Raw genomic sequence first — 16,014 nt, 5'->3', positions numbered from 1 at the left:
AGCCTCCCAAGTAGCTGGGACTACAGGTGTCTGCCACAATGCCTGGCTATTTTTTTGTTGCAGTTTGGTCGGGGCCGAGTTTGAACCCGCCACCCTCGGTATATGGGGCTGGCACCCTACTCACTGAGCCACAAGTGCCACCTCTGAAGCAGATATTATTATACCTGTATTACAGATGGAGAGACTGATGTCACAGCAGGTTGTCTGAGGCCACATAGCATCACAAGAGCAGTGTCCTATTATCACATTTCCTGCCTACCACACAGCGTGATTATCTTTTTCATTTGTCATCTCTCCCTATATATTTAAGCAACATGTAGATAAACATTATCTTTTTATTTCTGAATTTCTAGAATACTATTGAATCAACCTTTGAGTTTCTACTGGGGCTACATACTGTGCCATGTACCCCTGGGGTGCAGCCCCTCCAGGAAGCTCTCTTGCTGTCTTGGCTTGATTAGCTTGGCTCACCATCTTCACTGTTCTCATCATGCCTATTTCTACCTGTGACTTTGCATTTATGATACTGCATTACAGTGGTCTGCTTTCCTTTCTCCCTCTCTCTCTGCTCTGTCTCCACTGGTTCTTTGAGGACACAGGTCACATCTTATTCACATATGCTTTTTACAGAGACCAGCACAGAAACTGGCAAAGTTTGCTGAATAAAGAAATGCACATCCTCTATTGTTTCCCCTCCTGTCTGGTGAGGTATAAAGACAGAATCCGTCCTAACACTAGGATGTCTCTTGTGGCCCTGACGCCTTTACTACAACATAAGGTTTTGATACTCTTGATGCCCAGCCAAGCCTCTGCTGAACACGCAGTAATTCAGATTCAGCCCTTGCCCCAAGGAGTTTCCTTCTTGACCTACCACAGGGCTCACGCCTGCCTCCTCCCTCTTTCTCTGGAACTGGCCTTTCCAACAGGAGCAGAGGGCTGCCCCTCATGCTCTGTTGCCCAGGTGAAAGAGGTGGATACAGTGAGGGTGGATTTCCACCAAGTGGAGAGCAGTAAAAGGAGTCTTAGAGCTGGAGGTTGAGCAGAGATGACACACTTCGCTCTGCCCTCTGTCTTCCCAAGGCTCCACAGGGCACACCTCCATCTGCAAGTGATTCCCAAGCACTGAGAGACGCAGGTTCGAATGCTGCACACAGGCTAATTTTCAAGTACCTGAGTCATTCCTACCCAACTATTTGCTTTGTGAGAACCTGCCCCTCCTTAGCATTTTAACCCAATGACTAATGAAGGAAAGAGGAAACTAAGTGCCAAAGTGGTTTTTAGCTAAATAAATGTTTTCAGAGGTTGGGAGAGGAACGTGGGATGACTCAAAGGAAAGTAGAGGCTGTTGCTGGGCTGTGGGTGGCTCAGGGGAGAATTCCAACACACCAGTTCCTTTCAGGTGTTGTGTTACCTATCTGCATAACTAAGCTAATGCACATAAAAGGGGGTAGGGTACCACAAGTATTTTTTTTAGGACTTCATTAACTATGATATGAACTAAGTGATCACTGAAATAGTTAGCAGGAAATTCATTATTCCATTAGGCTTCCTTATGCCTATCTCATAGTTTGGTATTGTTTTCATACTGAAGTACAATTTATAGAGAGATAAAACATGAAGCAGCATATCTTTGAAATCTTTATGATATCTGAAGTTTGTAATCTGGTCTAGAGAAGCTTTGCCAGTCTTAGCATCTGGAAAATGCCCCATGACTTGTCACATCATTAAATGGATAGGTAAAGAGGGGGAAATGGGACGATCTTTTCTGAGTGAGCCCTGGATGCCAGTCTGCTTGTTTGGTCCCGTAGCTACACAATCTTCACAAGAACTGACTGAGCTTGACCATTTTCAACTCTTCACTGGGCTGTTTAGATTGACAGCTATAGACACAGGTAGACTGAAACCCAGAAAGGTGAGTCGCTTGTCTAAGATCTCACAGCATAAGTGACAGAGCTGAATTCATTAAGTCTGTCTCCCCTCGAGACACCTCCTTTAGCTTCAGAATCTATCTCCTTCAAATGACAGAACTAAGCAGTGGTTTTCAAAATACCTAGCCCCTTTACAGTTCAGCGTTGTTTGTGCTGGCATATAGTTAAACCGGCTTAATCTGTGTAATGTTATAGATGCATTTTAAATAAGGTCACTAAAGTTCACCTCCACCACGAGGGCATTTTGGAGGATATTTAAGCCTTAAAAAATACTAGTCAAATTCCATGCTCAGTCACTGTCAAGAGTTCTTGCTCCTGGCTGCAGGTCCATGACCCAAGGTCTCCAATCTACAAAGAACAGTGGGACAGAGGAATAAAAACTCTGGGTCAGTGATGAGGGGAGTCTGTTCTTAGGGACTATTCTCTAGCTGGTTAAATACAGTGACAACTCTTGCCCTCCACTCAGACAGGTCCTAATAGGGCCTGGTATACTGTCCCCAGGGCCTGGGGTGGGACTGAGGACACAGGAGCAGCCTGCCATTGTCTGTTTGCCCAAAATAGCTTGTTTTAGGGGGAGAAGGAGAAAGAAAACTAGATTGAGTAAGGAAGGTGGGAGTTTCAGAGAAGCAAGGATGTTATATTACTGTGTCAATAAACTAATTTAAAGTGAAGTACAAAGCCGCTGCCCCTAGGTGTTTCTGCTCTCTTCAACACTCTGGAAATAGTACATTCTCAACCAAGGCGCGCTCATCATTGACTAGAAATTGATTGGGGGAGGACTCTGTAGATGAAGGAGAGAAGGAAATGCCTCTTATTGATCTCTTACTGTCCTAGCTGTATCTTCCAATGGTAGAAAAGAAAATAGGACAGATTTTAAAAAGAAGGGAAAAGGCATCATATGGACAAATGCCCGCAGGAACGCCTCGAGCCATTCTACTGGGACCTCCTTCAAAACATATTCAAACAAGAAGTCACCATTCTCCTTCTTTTTATCTCCCAATTTGTCTCAGCTCAAACTGACTCAGAGGACTGCCCTACCACTTATTTCAGGAGTAAATGCTAAAGGTAAGCCTTTTAAATTTTGACCAATCAAGAACTGTAATGTGTACCATACAGTTGACAATTACTCTTGAACTGCCATCCAGTTTGGATATCTAATAGCCAATCTTGACTTCTCTCACATTCCTAACCTACAAGGCCACCCAGTACCACTGGTGCCACTCCTGTGGCACCTCTCAACCCCTTTCCTCTGTAGTTGCCAGCATGGCACTAGCCAGAGTCCCAACCATCTCTTCCTGACTGGTCTCTGCCTCTCATGACTCCCAGATATGTCTTCCCATGAAGTGATCACAGGGAGCCTCTGAAAGTAGAGATTCAGCCATGCTATACTCCCTTCTGAAATCCCATGGTCTCCCTTCCCCTTTCCACAAGGTCAATTCTGTCTTCTCCCTATACACCCTATGGTACTCATCCATTTAGTTCATAAAATACTTATTAAGCACCTGCAGTATTTGAGCCACTTCCTGACAAGAAGTGGTTTCTTGGCAATGGAACCAGATAAAAATTCCTATTCTCATGCAGCTTACATTCTTGAGTAGGGAGATAGAACAGAATATTTGGTATGTAAATAAATCATGTTATATGTTAACTGCTAAGAAAGAAAAGTAAAGCAGTGAAAAGAACAAGGAGTTCAGGGTTGAAATTAAGGAGATAGGATGCCAGATTATATAAGGTGACCAGAGATGGCCTCATTGAGAATGAGATTTTGAGTCATATTGAGTCCTGAAAGAAGTACAAGAACTGGGCATGCTGACAGATGGGAAATGCCATTCTAGACAAAGTCAACAGTGAGTTCAAGCATTCTGGAAATAGCAGGGAGACCAGTGGGGCCTGAGTGGAGTTATAGAACATGTCATAATAGACAAGGATGGGAGCAGGGATGTCAGATTATGAAGATCCTTGCAAGGACATGCATAGTCTGGTTTGCCTCTGTATGAGAAGGGGAAACATTCATGGATAGAAGAGTATCAGGATCCAGCTTTTCCTTCAACATGATCACTCGGCCTGCTGTGTTGAGACTAGACAGCTGTGGAACAAAAAGAGGAGCAGTGATGTGTCAATTAAGCAACTGTAAACAGTAACAATCCAAGTAGAGGGTGAGGGTGGCCCAGGACAGAGTAGATGCTGCTCATTCAGGATATGTTGCATGCATGAGACAGAGAGATAAAAAGAGAACATCAGGATTTTGAGGCTGAGCAACTGAAATAATGGTGCCACAACTGGGAAGTGGAAGGTTATGGCAGATGGGTGTTTGTTTGGGGGAAATTCTCAGTAATAAGTTTTAATTATGTATTCAAATATTCAAGAGGTTTCATAAACATTCAAACAGATATGTCAAGCAGGCAGTTAGACATAAGGCCTGGAATTCTGATTCATCAGCATGTACATAGCATTTAAAAACATGAGATTGAATAAGATGTGCCTGCGAGTGAGTATAGATAACAGAAAAAGGAATCTGTGGAGCCCTGGGGCAGCATATTGGGAAGAGTTTGGAGAGATAAAGGGAGACCAGAAAAAGAAGCAAGAATGATCAACCAACAGAGGTAGAGGGATCAAGATCCAAGAGTGGCATATGATTTGCAAGTCTCAAGAGCATGGAACAATCCCTGTGTCAACTGCCCCTGCAAAGACCAGGGAAGATAAGACTCACACATCCCCACCAGATTTCACAAGGCAAGGATATTGGCGCCTTCAGAAGTACAATCTTGCCACAGCACAGACACAAAGCCATGTTGTTGTAGGTTTGAAAAAAAGGAAGAAGAAATCTGAAGGCCAAGTACATAAATATTTCCAAGGATTTGGTCAATAAAGTGAGAGAGAAAATGGGACCAATAAAATGAAGTCAGGCAAGAGAAAGCTTTTCTCCCTTGACCTAGAGAGTTTTTGGTTTGTTTTCCTTTGTTTTGTTACTGCTGTTCATTTGTTTTTAATGCACGTAATAACTGCTTGTTGTATGCTTTCGTGAATCATTCAATAGAGCTGGGAAAATAGTAAAACAGGCGAGAGAAAGGAGAATGCTGGAGTGATGTTCTTGAGTAGTGCATGAGATGTAGCCCCACAGGTATTAAGGAAGTAGGTCAGATCTTAGCTAGAACCCTGAACTATTCATATTCAGCAACAGGAGGGAGAGAAAGTACAAAAACACAGATGTAAGTAGGGGAGTGCTGTGCTGTTGAGAGTGTATAGAAATTCTCTTCTGGATGCCATTATTTTTTTATAAGAAAGAAACCAAAGTCAATAGTTGAACATAAAAATGAAGTTGCAATTGTTGGAGAGTAAGAAGCATAAGGAGAGAGGAAGAAGTATAAAATGGTCATCTAGGAGAACAGCAGAGTGGATGGATTAAAAATTGGGGTGATTGTTGGGCAAATGTAAGGGTTCACTTGAGGTCATGATTCTAAACGGGATGGTCTGGGCTCTGCCTATTCTCATCTGGACCTTCCATCCTGTCCCTTGTCTTTTGTATGGAGACCACTGAGATTTCAGGGAGTGTCCAGCACACACCCTGCTCTTTCAGAGCACTGAGCCTATGCTCACAGAGGCCCTTTCCCCACGCACTCCCATCTCCACTCTCCACGTGTCAACATCTACTCATCAATTTACATCGAATTTCCTCTAGGAAGTAGATTCCTCACTATAATCCAGTTCAAGGGTTATCACACCCAAACAGGCATTACAATTACCCACTGCTTTCCCTTCTCTGACAGTTTCTGACTGAGGAGACCTGGCATGAACCCGAGAATCTGCATCTCTATCAGGGTCACAAGTGACACTGATGCTGTGGGAAGTAGAATCACATCTTGAGAACCACAATCTAGTTGTTCCAAAGCTGGGGACAAATGTGAATTATATCCATATTTCCAGTACCTGGCTCTACATTTGGCTTGGGATAGAAGCTCAGGAAGGTTGGACTGAGCAGGCAAGTCACACCGAGGGAGTTCGGGAAGAATAGAAGAGAGGTACCTGAATGGTGAGCTCCCTTCCCTCCCGATGAATCTTCACATGGTGCATCCTTCGGTTGGCAAAGTTCTCTCCATCAATGGTGAATATATGGATTTCATCCTTACTTAGCTGATAGCGAACCTGTAAGCTTCCTTGAAATAAAAATATTAGAAATTAGAATTAAATATATTAACCACAAAATGTATAAAATTATAAGATTATCAGATTTTATCTTTGCTGTTTCATAGGGATTCATAGCATTCAAATTTGTAAAATATATTATATATGTTCATCAGAGTCCATATAGAAAATTCTGAATATAGCTGCAAAATTAAAGAGTGGTGTGTGTGTGTATGGTGTTACCCCAAACCAAAATGCCAGTCAAAAAAATATGTATATATGTCTATTTCATGATTTAATGGTGAAAATTTTATAAAATAGAGTTAAGGTATTTACTCTCTCTTCAATTCCTATCATTTTCTGTGATTCTCTTTTTTTCCTAATTGTGTCCCTCTTTTAGATTTAGGGAAAAACTCAGTTTTGTTATCACTCACCGTCGTATGTATAATGCCCCTGAATAGAGTGTGGTATGGTGAGGGCAAAGTGACTCACTTTAACCCTTTCTGGACCACTGGAATATTCAAATTTCATTAGGATAGTGTTTTTTCAAATAGCTGTTTTCAGGTAAGGAAGTCAAGTTACTGGGTCTCAATCAGCATTTCTTACAAAATGTAACAGAATTGAAAAAGAAATATGAGAATCCCAGGAGACATGTTAGGGATACAAACATATCAGTCGTGTGTATATGTCTATCTATGTATGTGTGCATGCACATATGTTAGACAGAGAGACAGAGGATATTACATCACAATAATAGTACAAAATTGTTGCTCAGGAGAGACTGGTTAAAGGGCACAAAATGGAAGCTGGACCGGAAGACGAGGACTGGAAGATGAAGTCCCAGTGTTCTATAGCACTGTAGGCCGATGACGATTAACAATAATGCATCAGACAGTTTCAAAGAGCTAGAAGAACAATATTGAAAGTTTCCAACACAAAGAAATTAGAAACATTTGAGATGACAGGTATGTTAATTACCTTGATCTGATCAGCATATACTGTGTATTACATGTACTGAAGCATCGCAATCCACTGTATGAATATGTAAAACTAATATTTGCCAATTAAACAACAAAATTAAATTTTGTTTGAAAATTAAAATTTGAAAGCCACCCTACATAAGAAAATTGTCATAGGGACCAATCATTTATCAAGTGGCTACTTTATCTCAGGCACTGGGACAGACACTTTTGCTCATGTAATCCTCTCCCCAACATCCTTGGCTGGGAGGATTGAGTGGAGTACCCCAAGTACATATTGCTCATCATGCTTTCCCTTCTCTGGTGGTCTTCTGATCAGGTGTCATAAGAGTCCACATGCACCATGGTAAGAGCTCTTCCCAGGTCATGTATGCGGGTGGGGCACAATGGAATTCAGGGGCAGAATCATAGTGGATGGCCATTAGGGATAAAAGAGCATTCACTCAAATCTAACCAAAAAACACTCAGGTGACTCAGTACCCTTCCCTCAACATTTTTCATGTTTTAAAAAAGTAATCTCTTACCTTCCTCAGCCTGCATGTGGTTAACATGCTACCAATCTCAGGAAAACAGAGGTTTCTGAGATCCTCACGTCTGTGACTGATCCTCAGCCTTCACCCAAGTATTTGCGCTATTTTTTAAAAAAACTTTTCAGTTTAAGAATGGACTCATGGATTTTCAGAACACATGAATGTGAAATAAGATTGTAAATAATCTACGGCAGAATAGGGAAAAATAGTTTGGGGCTATCACATGTCCCATAACAGGGGGATGCTAAATAGTATCATCCAACTCAGCCAGCCAACGGGACAAGCTGTCTGCAGCTGAGCTGGTTTTCCTGGTTTTCCTGGTTTGCTTTCTCTTGTTTGGTTTTGACCATTACAGATTTCCAGATATTATTGCATTTGTTATTTTATCCCTTAAAAATGAATCACTGCTCTCTTAGCAGCACATGTGGTACTGAGAGGAGCTGGTCCACTTGGTGCCATGTGCAAACAAAGCCATGGTGACCCCACTGCCTGTGAAAGGCCCGCCTTGTCCTGTAGTGGGCTGCTGGGCAGTGTGCACTTCCAGGCTTTTTCTAACTCTAAGAATCTAGGTGTTTTGATATTTATTCAGCCTAATAAAGTAAAGCAGTATGATAATTAAGTGCTAGGCGTGGGGAAAAATACCACACTCCTTAAGACTGTTTGAACTTTCACTATCTCACTGTTTGGGTAAGTCATACTCACACACACATGGAGGAGGGCCGGGGCCCAGCACTGGGGGTCTTTAATCCCTATCCCCATCATCTACCTCAGGTGCTCAGCCACGGAGCTCAGAGGCATCTCCACTGTCCTGCTGTGCCCTTGGGTGACCCAGCAGCTCACTGTCTTGGTTGGCACTGCTGTCCATGTCTGCTTGTCTCTGCAGGACCCCAGAGACCACAGCTGTCCCCTGTCCTGAGACCCTGCTCTCCCTCCTGAGCTTGCTTCACCTGTGCTTTCCCTACTCCTCCCGAGAGTTTCCAGTCCCCTCCTGCTTCCACTGCGGCTACCACAGTGGTAAATACTGTGTGACACGGGGGGGTGCTGTCCAGGAGGGGACTGTGTTGCCAGGAGTGCACTGTGCCACTCTGATTTCTCTGACACTCTGAAATGCACTCCTTCCCTATTTAGTCTCAGTTTTTTTTTTTTTGTCTGCATATATATTAAGTATTAACATTGCTACATTATAAAGGGCACATATTACTTTGTGCATGCGTGTGTGGACAGAGACAAGACGTTCACAACGTGGAAATTAAAAATAAAACTGGTTTGAGCCTCACATAGGCCCTCTTTTCTAAGTCTGCTTCTGAAATAAACAAACATACAATGGAAAACCTTTGTCACCAGCAAGCTCCCTGTAGAAGGTTTTAAGTGTCCTGTCACCGCTGCAGCATCAAGTGCTGTCCAGCGACTGCTGCTTCTTATTTAACATCTTCACGCAAAGTCTGTGTCATTATTTCTAGAATTTATCAACAAGTATTACCAGCGCTGCTTTAAAAAACAAGTGGAAAATTTTTATTTCAAAAGAAATATTTAAGTACAAAGATAAGGAATCTTGTTCAAAGAGGAGGTGGTCACATCCCGATGAACCCCCTTGCCACTGTCTAGACAGAGTCACCCTCCTTGGCTAAGTGCACGCATCTCACTATGATTGAGTTCCTGCTCATTACTCCTCTCTTATCCTGAATGTTCTTTACTTTTATCCATTTTACAGATGAAAAAACAGAGGCACTAGAAAGTGAATACTTTACATTGTTCTTATGAAGTGATGGAGTCAGATTCAGAAGATAAATCCAGGCGGTTCCAAAAAATCATGGGGTTGGCATGTACCACAATGGCCCACAGTGAACATCTCTGTCCAAAAGGGCTTTCTATGACAACCCTTCTCATTTGCTGACCCATTCTTCACAGTTTCATGTAACCCCACTCTGGCCTCTGTGAGGTGTCTGCTGCTGCTCCAAGGCCTCCATCATCTACCCTAACATGTACTATGCTGTCTTTTTACTTGCCCATCTCACACACAAATCAGTAAACTCCTTAGGGGTGGGACACAACTTAGCCATTCTTGGATTCCCAGTGCCTGGTCCATGGTAAATGCTCAGTCAATTTGGAAGGAAGGAAAAAGAAGAAAAAAAGAAAAGAAAAAAAGGAGGAAGGGAGGAAGGAAGGAAGAAGAGAAAGAAGGAAGGAAGGAAGAGATGTAGGGAGGGATGGAGAAAGGACCAAAATAATTCAGTGGGGCTCAGAAATTGTTCATATCTAAACAATAACATTTCTGAAACAGTGTGATTCTAGGTGGCATTTATTTTCAATATATTCAGGAACCAATTGCTCTTAGGTCCTGCCTCACTCTGGAGTTTACTGGCCTTGTATTGGACATACATCTACCTGGAAAATCCCAAGGGTTACATACCTAAGATACCTCATAACTGCTGGTGGCCCCTGTGGGAGCAGTGTCTGTCTGGGTTTAGTCTCCTCCCTTCCTGGATCTGGGGTCCTAACCTCTCAGGAAATCCATTCACATCTGTATACCCATGGACTGCCTGGAACCTTCTGCGTCTTGCCTATGTTTAGGATTCCATCTCTTTCCCATGCCTCTGGATTTGCCTTGTATGTGCAATGGTTTTCAAATTCAAACATTTTATTCAAAATACATAATGATATATATAATGAAGACCAGTATAGGAACAGGATATTGTAGAGTTGCTTGAGGCGAAATAAGAATGGGGTCTAGAGAGAGCTTCCTGTAGTCACCACCCTCTTCTCTCCTGCCCCACTTCTACCAATAGCCTCATTTGGTAGATAGAATTCCTTAGTCTGCCAGGAGTGCAGTGGAAAACACCTGCCCCCTCAGAGAAAAAATCTCAGCCTATTGGCTGGCACAATAACTGATGGCTGTAATCCTAGCATTTGGGGAGGCCAAGGCAGGAGGATTTCTTGAGCTTGGGAGTTAGAGACCAACTTGAGGAAGAACAAGATCCCATCTCTACCAAAAGTAGAAAAATTAGCCAGGTGTGGCAAACACCTGTAGTCTCAGCTACTCTGGGTGGCGGAGGCAAGAAGATCATGTGAGCCCATGAATTTGAGGTTGCTGTGAGCTATAACATCACAATATTCTACCCAGGGTAATAGCAATTCTATCTCAAACAAACAAACAAATCTCAGCCTACTAGGATTTAGTCACATCTTCCCTGGACAGCTTCTTATAACAGACATTTGAGCCCTATGAGCCGCAGTCCAGAGCACAGCCCTTCCTGGCTGGCCTGACCCTTGGGATACCACACTCTAAATGTCCAGAGGTCAGGCCAAACAAGCTTCCCGTATTATTTGACTAAGTGTTAAGGTGATCTATTTTGGATTCTCTGTACACATCTAGGTAGATATAACTGGTTCAGTAAAGAGCCTCCCAGATTAAAGAGAAACTGTGCTCATCCTGGGAGACATTGGACCCACTTTCACAGCTGCTCTAATTCTCAACAAAGGTTCACCAAGGACCTTGTCATAAGACATTTTATTGTTTATATCCTGCATGACAATCAGCTATACATGAGAGGGGGAATGATGGGCCAGAAACTTGAAATTGAAAATTCCAAATGATGTCTAGCTGGGAGTCTCGAGGTGGAAGTTAGGGGAAAGTTGTCAAAGAACATTATTTTTTGCAGATTTTACCTTTTTCCTCCTTGCTAGTGTTCCTACTCTAATCTGCTTTCCGTGCTGCCATTACTATGAATACCGTAACACTATATTGCTCATGTGACCGTAGTGCCTGAAAATTCCTAAGACTTCCTAATTCTACATGATGAAATTCCAATTTCTTAACCCTTTTTCTTTCTTTGCCAACTTCATCACATACATCTTGTTCATATCTTGGTCACACCTGAACACTCTGCATCCCCCCAAATAATGCTTGTTCTTACTTCTGTACATGGCACGTTTTTGTTTTATTTTTATATTTCCCTTAGCTAAAAACACTCCTTTGTCTTCTTACAGAAACCTCTTCCTCGTTATTTAAGACCCCATGCATGTGACTGAGTTCCCCACTTGCCCCTAAGAGTGATACGATCTTTCCTTTCACTATTCTGCCACTGTGCTTGCTTTTAATACCAATCTTGATTTATCAAGACTCTTTTGTCTTTTCATCCTCTTGAATTTAAGCTCCCCTAGGAGAAATGGTTGCTTATTCATCTTTGTGTCTACAGAGAGCAACGCAGGGCTTGCTATCTTAAATCTCTAGAAGACATTTCTTTAATAAAATAGCCACTATGGAAAATGTTATCATCGCTTCACCAAAATTATAAACTAATATTTATTCAAGGCCTGCCGTGCATAAGACACTAGAGAAACACATCGTTAAAATGCTACAGTTCTATCTTCAAAGAGCTTATAATCTAGTTGAAGGAGACAAAAGCAGCGGTTACACTTTCTGCTACGATGTGCCTACCATGTATTAGGCACTTAACCTAGTGCTAAAGGTGCTTTTCTCATGAAATCCTCAGGCTGGAAATGGAGTTTCAGAGAGGCAAAAAAGCTCCACAAGTAAAAATATGACATTCAAACCCAGGAGTACAGACAGCCCTTAAAGTGTGTAAAGCAGTGGTTCTCAACCTTCCTAATGCCGTGGCCCTTTAATACACTTCCTGTGGGTCGCAACCCACAGGTTGAGAACCGCTGGTATAAAGCATGTGATCTTTCTGCTGTCCCCCGCTGCCTCCAAAGACAGGTGGGGAGCACAGGAAGATGAGAGGATGGAAAGAGAAATGGATTCAGATGAGCAGAGGGCAAGGTAGACAATGTGACAGCATAGAATGCATGTTTTGTGTCAAAAAGTAATAATCAGTTACAAGGGTGGGGGAGGTGGATAGTTGACTTCTCCGTGGGGCATCCCAGCTCAATCCAGGGGTGTCCAGGGTAAAGCACGCAGATGTGTGATGGCTGGGGGCTCATCAAGACCACTGAATATGAAAAGAGTCCAGAGGTGCCTGGACAGGACGGACTATGCCTGTGCGCTGAGAGTCAACAGGTGGGGCGGGACTGAAGCAGAGCCGAACCCTTTGAATTCCTGATAGATTAGGGAACCTAGTTTACTTCCCCTGTGGGGACAGAACTGGTTTTCCCCTCCCCTTTTCTAAAGAAGCTATCAGCCATTTGTTAGCAACCCCCTACCTTTTTACCCAGCCTCTCTCTCTATCTGATCTTTTGGGGACTGGGATTCTCTTAACCTGGGATTCTTTTGGCATTTTTACATTTTGCATATGTGCTCTTGTTAGAATCAATAAGAGCCTTCTGAAGAAGCCAGAGAACTGCTGCGCATCCCAGTCTGCCACTCAGGGTGGGACAATGTGCCCCTTCCTCCAGGGAGCCTCAGACCTGTGTCTTCAGCTTGTATTGACTATCATCATTTTCCCCAACGTGGTTTTCCTTGTTGGCTCTCAGCCAGGTTGCAGTCTGCAGGGATGAAACACACACAGGATAGAAGCAGTTAGAAAGAATTTTTCAGAGGTTTATTGCAGGAAGGTAGAACTTAGTCGGGAGGGGAAAAATGATACACTACGAAGCTGCAGAGATAGAAGCAGAGCTGTGTGGCTGGATCTCACCAGTCCTGAAGCAGTGGAACAGTAGGCAAGGGGAGCTGACAAGAACAGTAGCAGGCATGTGCCTTGTGAATCTCCTCATTTGAACAGACAGGTAAACCGTGCCCCTGCAAGATGAGTGGGAACTTGAACTAGAATGGTAACGAGAAGGCCTATGCAACGACGCCAAGGAATTTAAACTTGTTTCTGTAAAGACAAACCCTGTAGGGAGCTTTAAGCACATGTGCAGCTGGACTGTTCCACACAGAGTGATGTTGTAAGAACACTGGTCTGCGTACCACGATGTGTGTGTCAGATCTAACAGGAGAGAAATGGGACACTACTGAGTCTCACAGCATCAAAGGGAAGACTGATCCAGGCCTTGCACCACCACTGTGGAGCAGGAGTCAGTTCTCTTATTTTCCTTTAGTAGAGTATTGCCAATTTCTCACTTTTCCATTTCACTTTGAAAGAAGGGGCCCTCTATGTGGTGCTCCCTCTCCATCTGTATCAGTCTGTGTCAAGCCCAGATGCACACCAGTGTCTATGCTTACTTTAGTTTTTACTGCCCAGACCACCCTACTGACCAGTCCCTCTGCCAGGTTTCAGGAGACTCTCTTTTTTTCCACTGTTTCATTTCTCTCACCAGCACCCCTACACATCTCCCAATCTAAGTCATCAACAGCTCTCTGGTCTCTACAAAAATCAATAAATCCTGTATCTATGAGCCCTTTCCAGCTCCACTGCCACACTGCAAGGACCTGGACCACTTTGACACATCTGAGCTGTCACCTGCATTCCAGGCTTCTCTCCTGCCTCCAACCCCACCCATCCATTCCCTGCACAGCAGTCAAAATAAGCATTTCAGCTCTCAGTCTGAAGATGCTGCTTCAAATGTTTAAGGGTTCTCCAATGCACTTAAAATAAAGTACAGATTCTTTCTCATGGCCTGCAAGCATCTACGTGATTTTTCTCTGTACCTCTCTGATCTCCTGGAGCAGTGCAACAGGCCAGGAGAGCTATTCCACTCTTACCCTCACCACTATGTTCCAACTATAACTGACCTACTTTATGTCTAATGTGCTGGACTCACTCCTGCCGCAGAGAATTCATTTCCACTGTCCTCCCCACCTGGAATGATCATCTTACAGACCTTTGCCAGAAGGCGCCTTCTCATTCACAGCCTAGGTCTGACGTGACCCACACAGCGATGCCTTCTTCCATATCCTCACGTGCCTGCCTTGGTACCTCTGCCAACTGCCTCCCAAACTGGCAGTCATGAAGGATTAGTGCATCATGGAATTAATGTCAGACTTCAGTGATTTTTATTACTAATAATTTCATCCCCTCGGTAATTCTAATTATGAGAAATCTATTCTCTGACTACTCCCTCCTCCCTTTCTACTTTGGTAATACCTGGACTTGCCAAGCACTTAGGCTGAGGATTGAGCTACCAGTGACTCACTGCTCATTAACCCCTTGGGTCCTCTTCTCTCTCCTGTCCCAGCTCATGTTGCCTAGTCCTCCTCCACCCTCCAATGCGTAGTCTCAAGCCTGTTGGCCTGTTCTTGCTTCATCTAATGTAGTATGTGAGGGGTAGACCTATAGCTATTTATTTACTCTACTCCTGCTTGGTTATCTGTGGCACACACATACTCATAGCCACTTTCGATCCACGCTTGCCAACTTCAAGGGGCCTCGTCCTGCCAATCTCAGTCTACTCATCTCATTAAATGGCTCAGACGACCACAATGCCTTCTTCAATTTCTTACACCTGCAATTTGGCCTTCTCCTCCCTCACTCTCAGCTAATAACCATGCATCCTGCTTCTCTAAGAAAACTGAAGCAATTAGAAAAGAACTTCCATGAAGTCCTGCTCCCACATTTACTGACCTGTCTATTTCTGACCCTCTATGCTCTTTCTTCCTATGAATGTACACTCCATTCATGCTTTTGCCTAATGCTGCTGCAGGCAGTCCTTCTCAGCCTCATCTACTCAAAGACATCATTTGGGCAATGCCCTCTTCTCCTTTATAATTTGTTTTTAAATTCTACCCTTTCTACTACATTGTTAGCTTTTTTCCTATCTTAGCTGACAAAAGTCTTCAACTTTCTTAATTTTGTCTATTGTCATATTTCTCTGTTCTCTTCCAGTTTGCAATAAATCTCCTGTGGCATTATTTATACTTTCTTTCTCCAATTCCTCCTTCCTATTTATTCTTAAACTCACTCCAGTCAGATTTCACCCTGGGACCCCACAAAAACTGCCAAGGTCGCCTATATGTGGACAGGAGATTAACAATCTTCATCTTAACAATCTTCATCTTATTTTCAACAACATTCCACACAGTCATTCTCATCCCTTCCTAAAATTCTCCACCTCCAGAATGTTTCTCCCCCCGGTTTTCTTTCTACTTTATTGGTGGTTCCTTCTCTCTCTCCATTTCTCTCTGCCTTCTAAATGGTGAAGTGCCAGGGCTCCATCTATGAACTTCACTTTGCTCTCCATCTCATGGAGGGCTGTGGTTCCATTTACCTTCTCTTTAGCTTCCTAAGGCTACAGTAACAACATGGTTTCAGAAGCCAGAAGTTTGAAATGAAAGTATCAGCAAGTTCATGCTTCCTTTAATGGCTCCAAGGGAGAACTGTCCTTTGAGTCTTGCAGCTTCTGATTGTTCCTGACAACTCTTGGCATCCCCAGTGCACAGATACACCATCCCCATCTCTGCTCTGTCATCCTGTTGCTGGACATTCTTCCCTGTGTGTTCCTGTCTCTGCATCTCTGCATCCACATCTCCTTCTCATTGAAGGGACATCAGTCATTGGATTTAGGGCCCACTCTAATCCCATATGATCTCATTTTAACTCAATTAGTTACATCTGTTAA

At 43.3% G+C, this 16,014-nt stretch overlaps 1 protein-coding gene across 1 annotated transcript in view; it reads right to left on the bottom strand.

The window, feature by feature from the left end:
• Positions 1-16,014, bottom strand: part of CNTNAP5 (contactin associated protein like 5) — an 801,226-nt gene that overhangs the window by 43,718 nt on the left and 741,494 nt on the right. Inside the window, exon 20 of the mRNA XM_003792647.1 lies at positions 5,952-6,082. Within this exon, the coding sequence (XP_003792695.1) occupies positions 5,952-6,082 (131 nt within the window). The remainder of the gene's footprint in view (positions 1-5,951; positions 6,083-16,014) is intronic.

This window comes from Otolemur garnettii, unplaced genomic scaffold (genome assembly GCF_000181295.1).
Source record: "Otolemur garnettii isolate 467f Iridium unplaced genomic scaffold, OtoGar3 scaffold00059, whole genome shotgun sequence".
In the NCBI taxonomy this organism is placed as follows: domain Eukaryota; kingdom Metazoa; phylum Chordata; class Mammalia; order Primates; family Galagidae; genus Otolemur; species Otolemur garnettii.
This window is presented reverse-complemented; position numbering and strand designations above follow the sequence as displayed.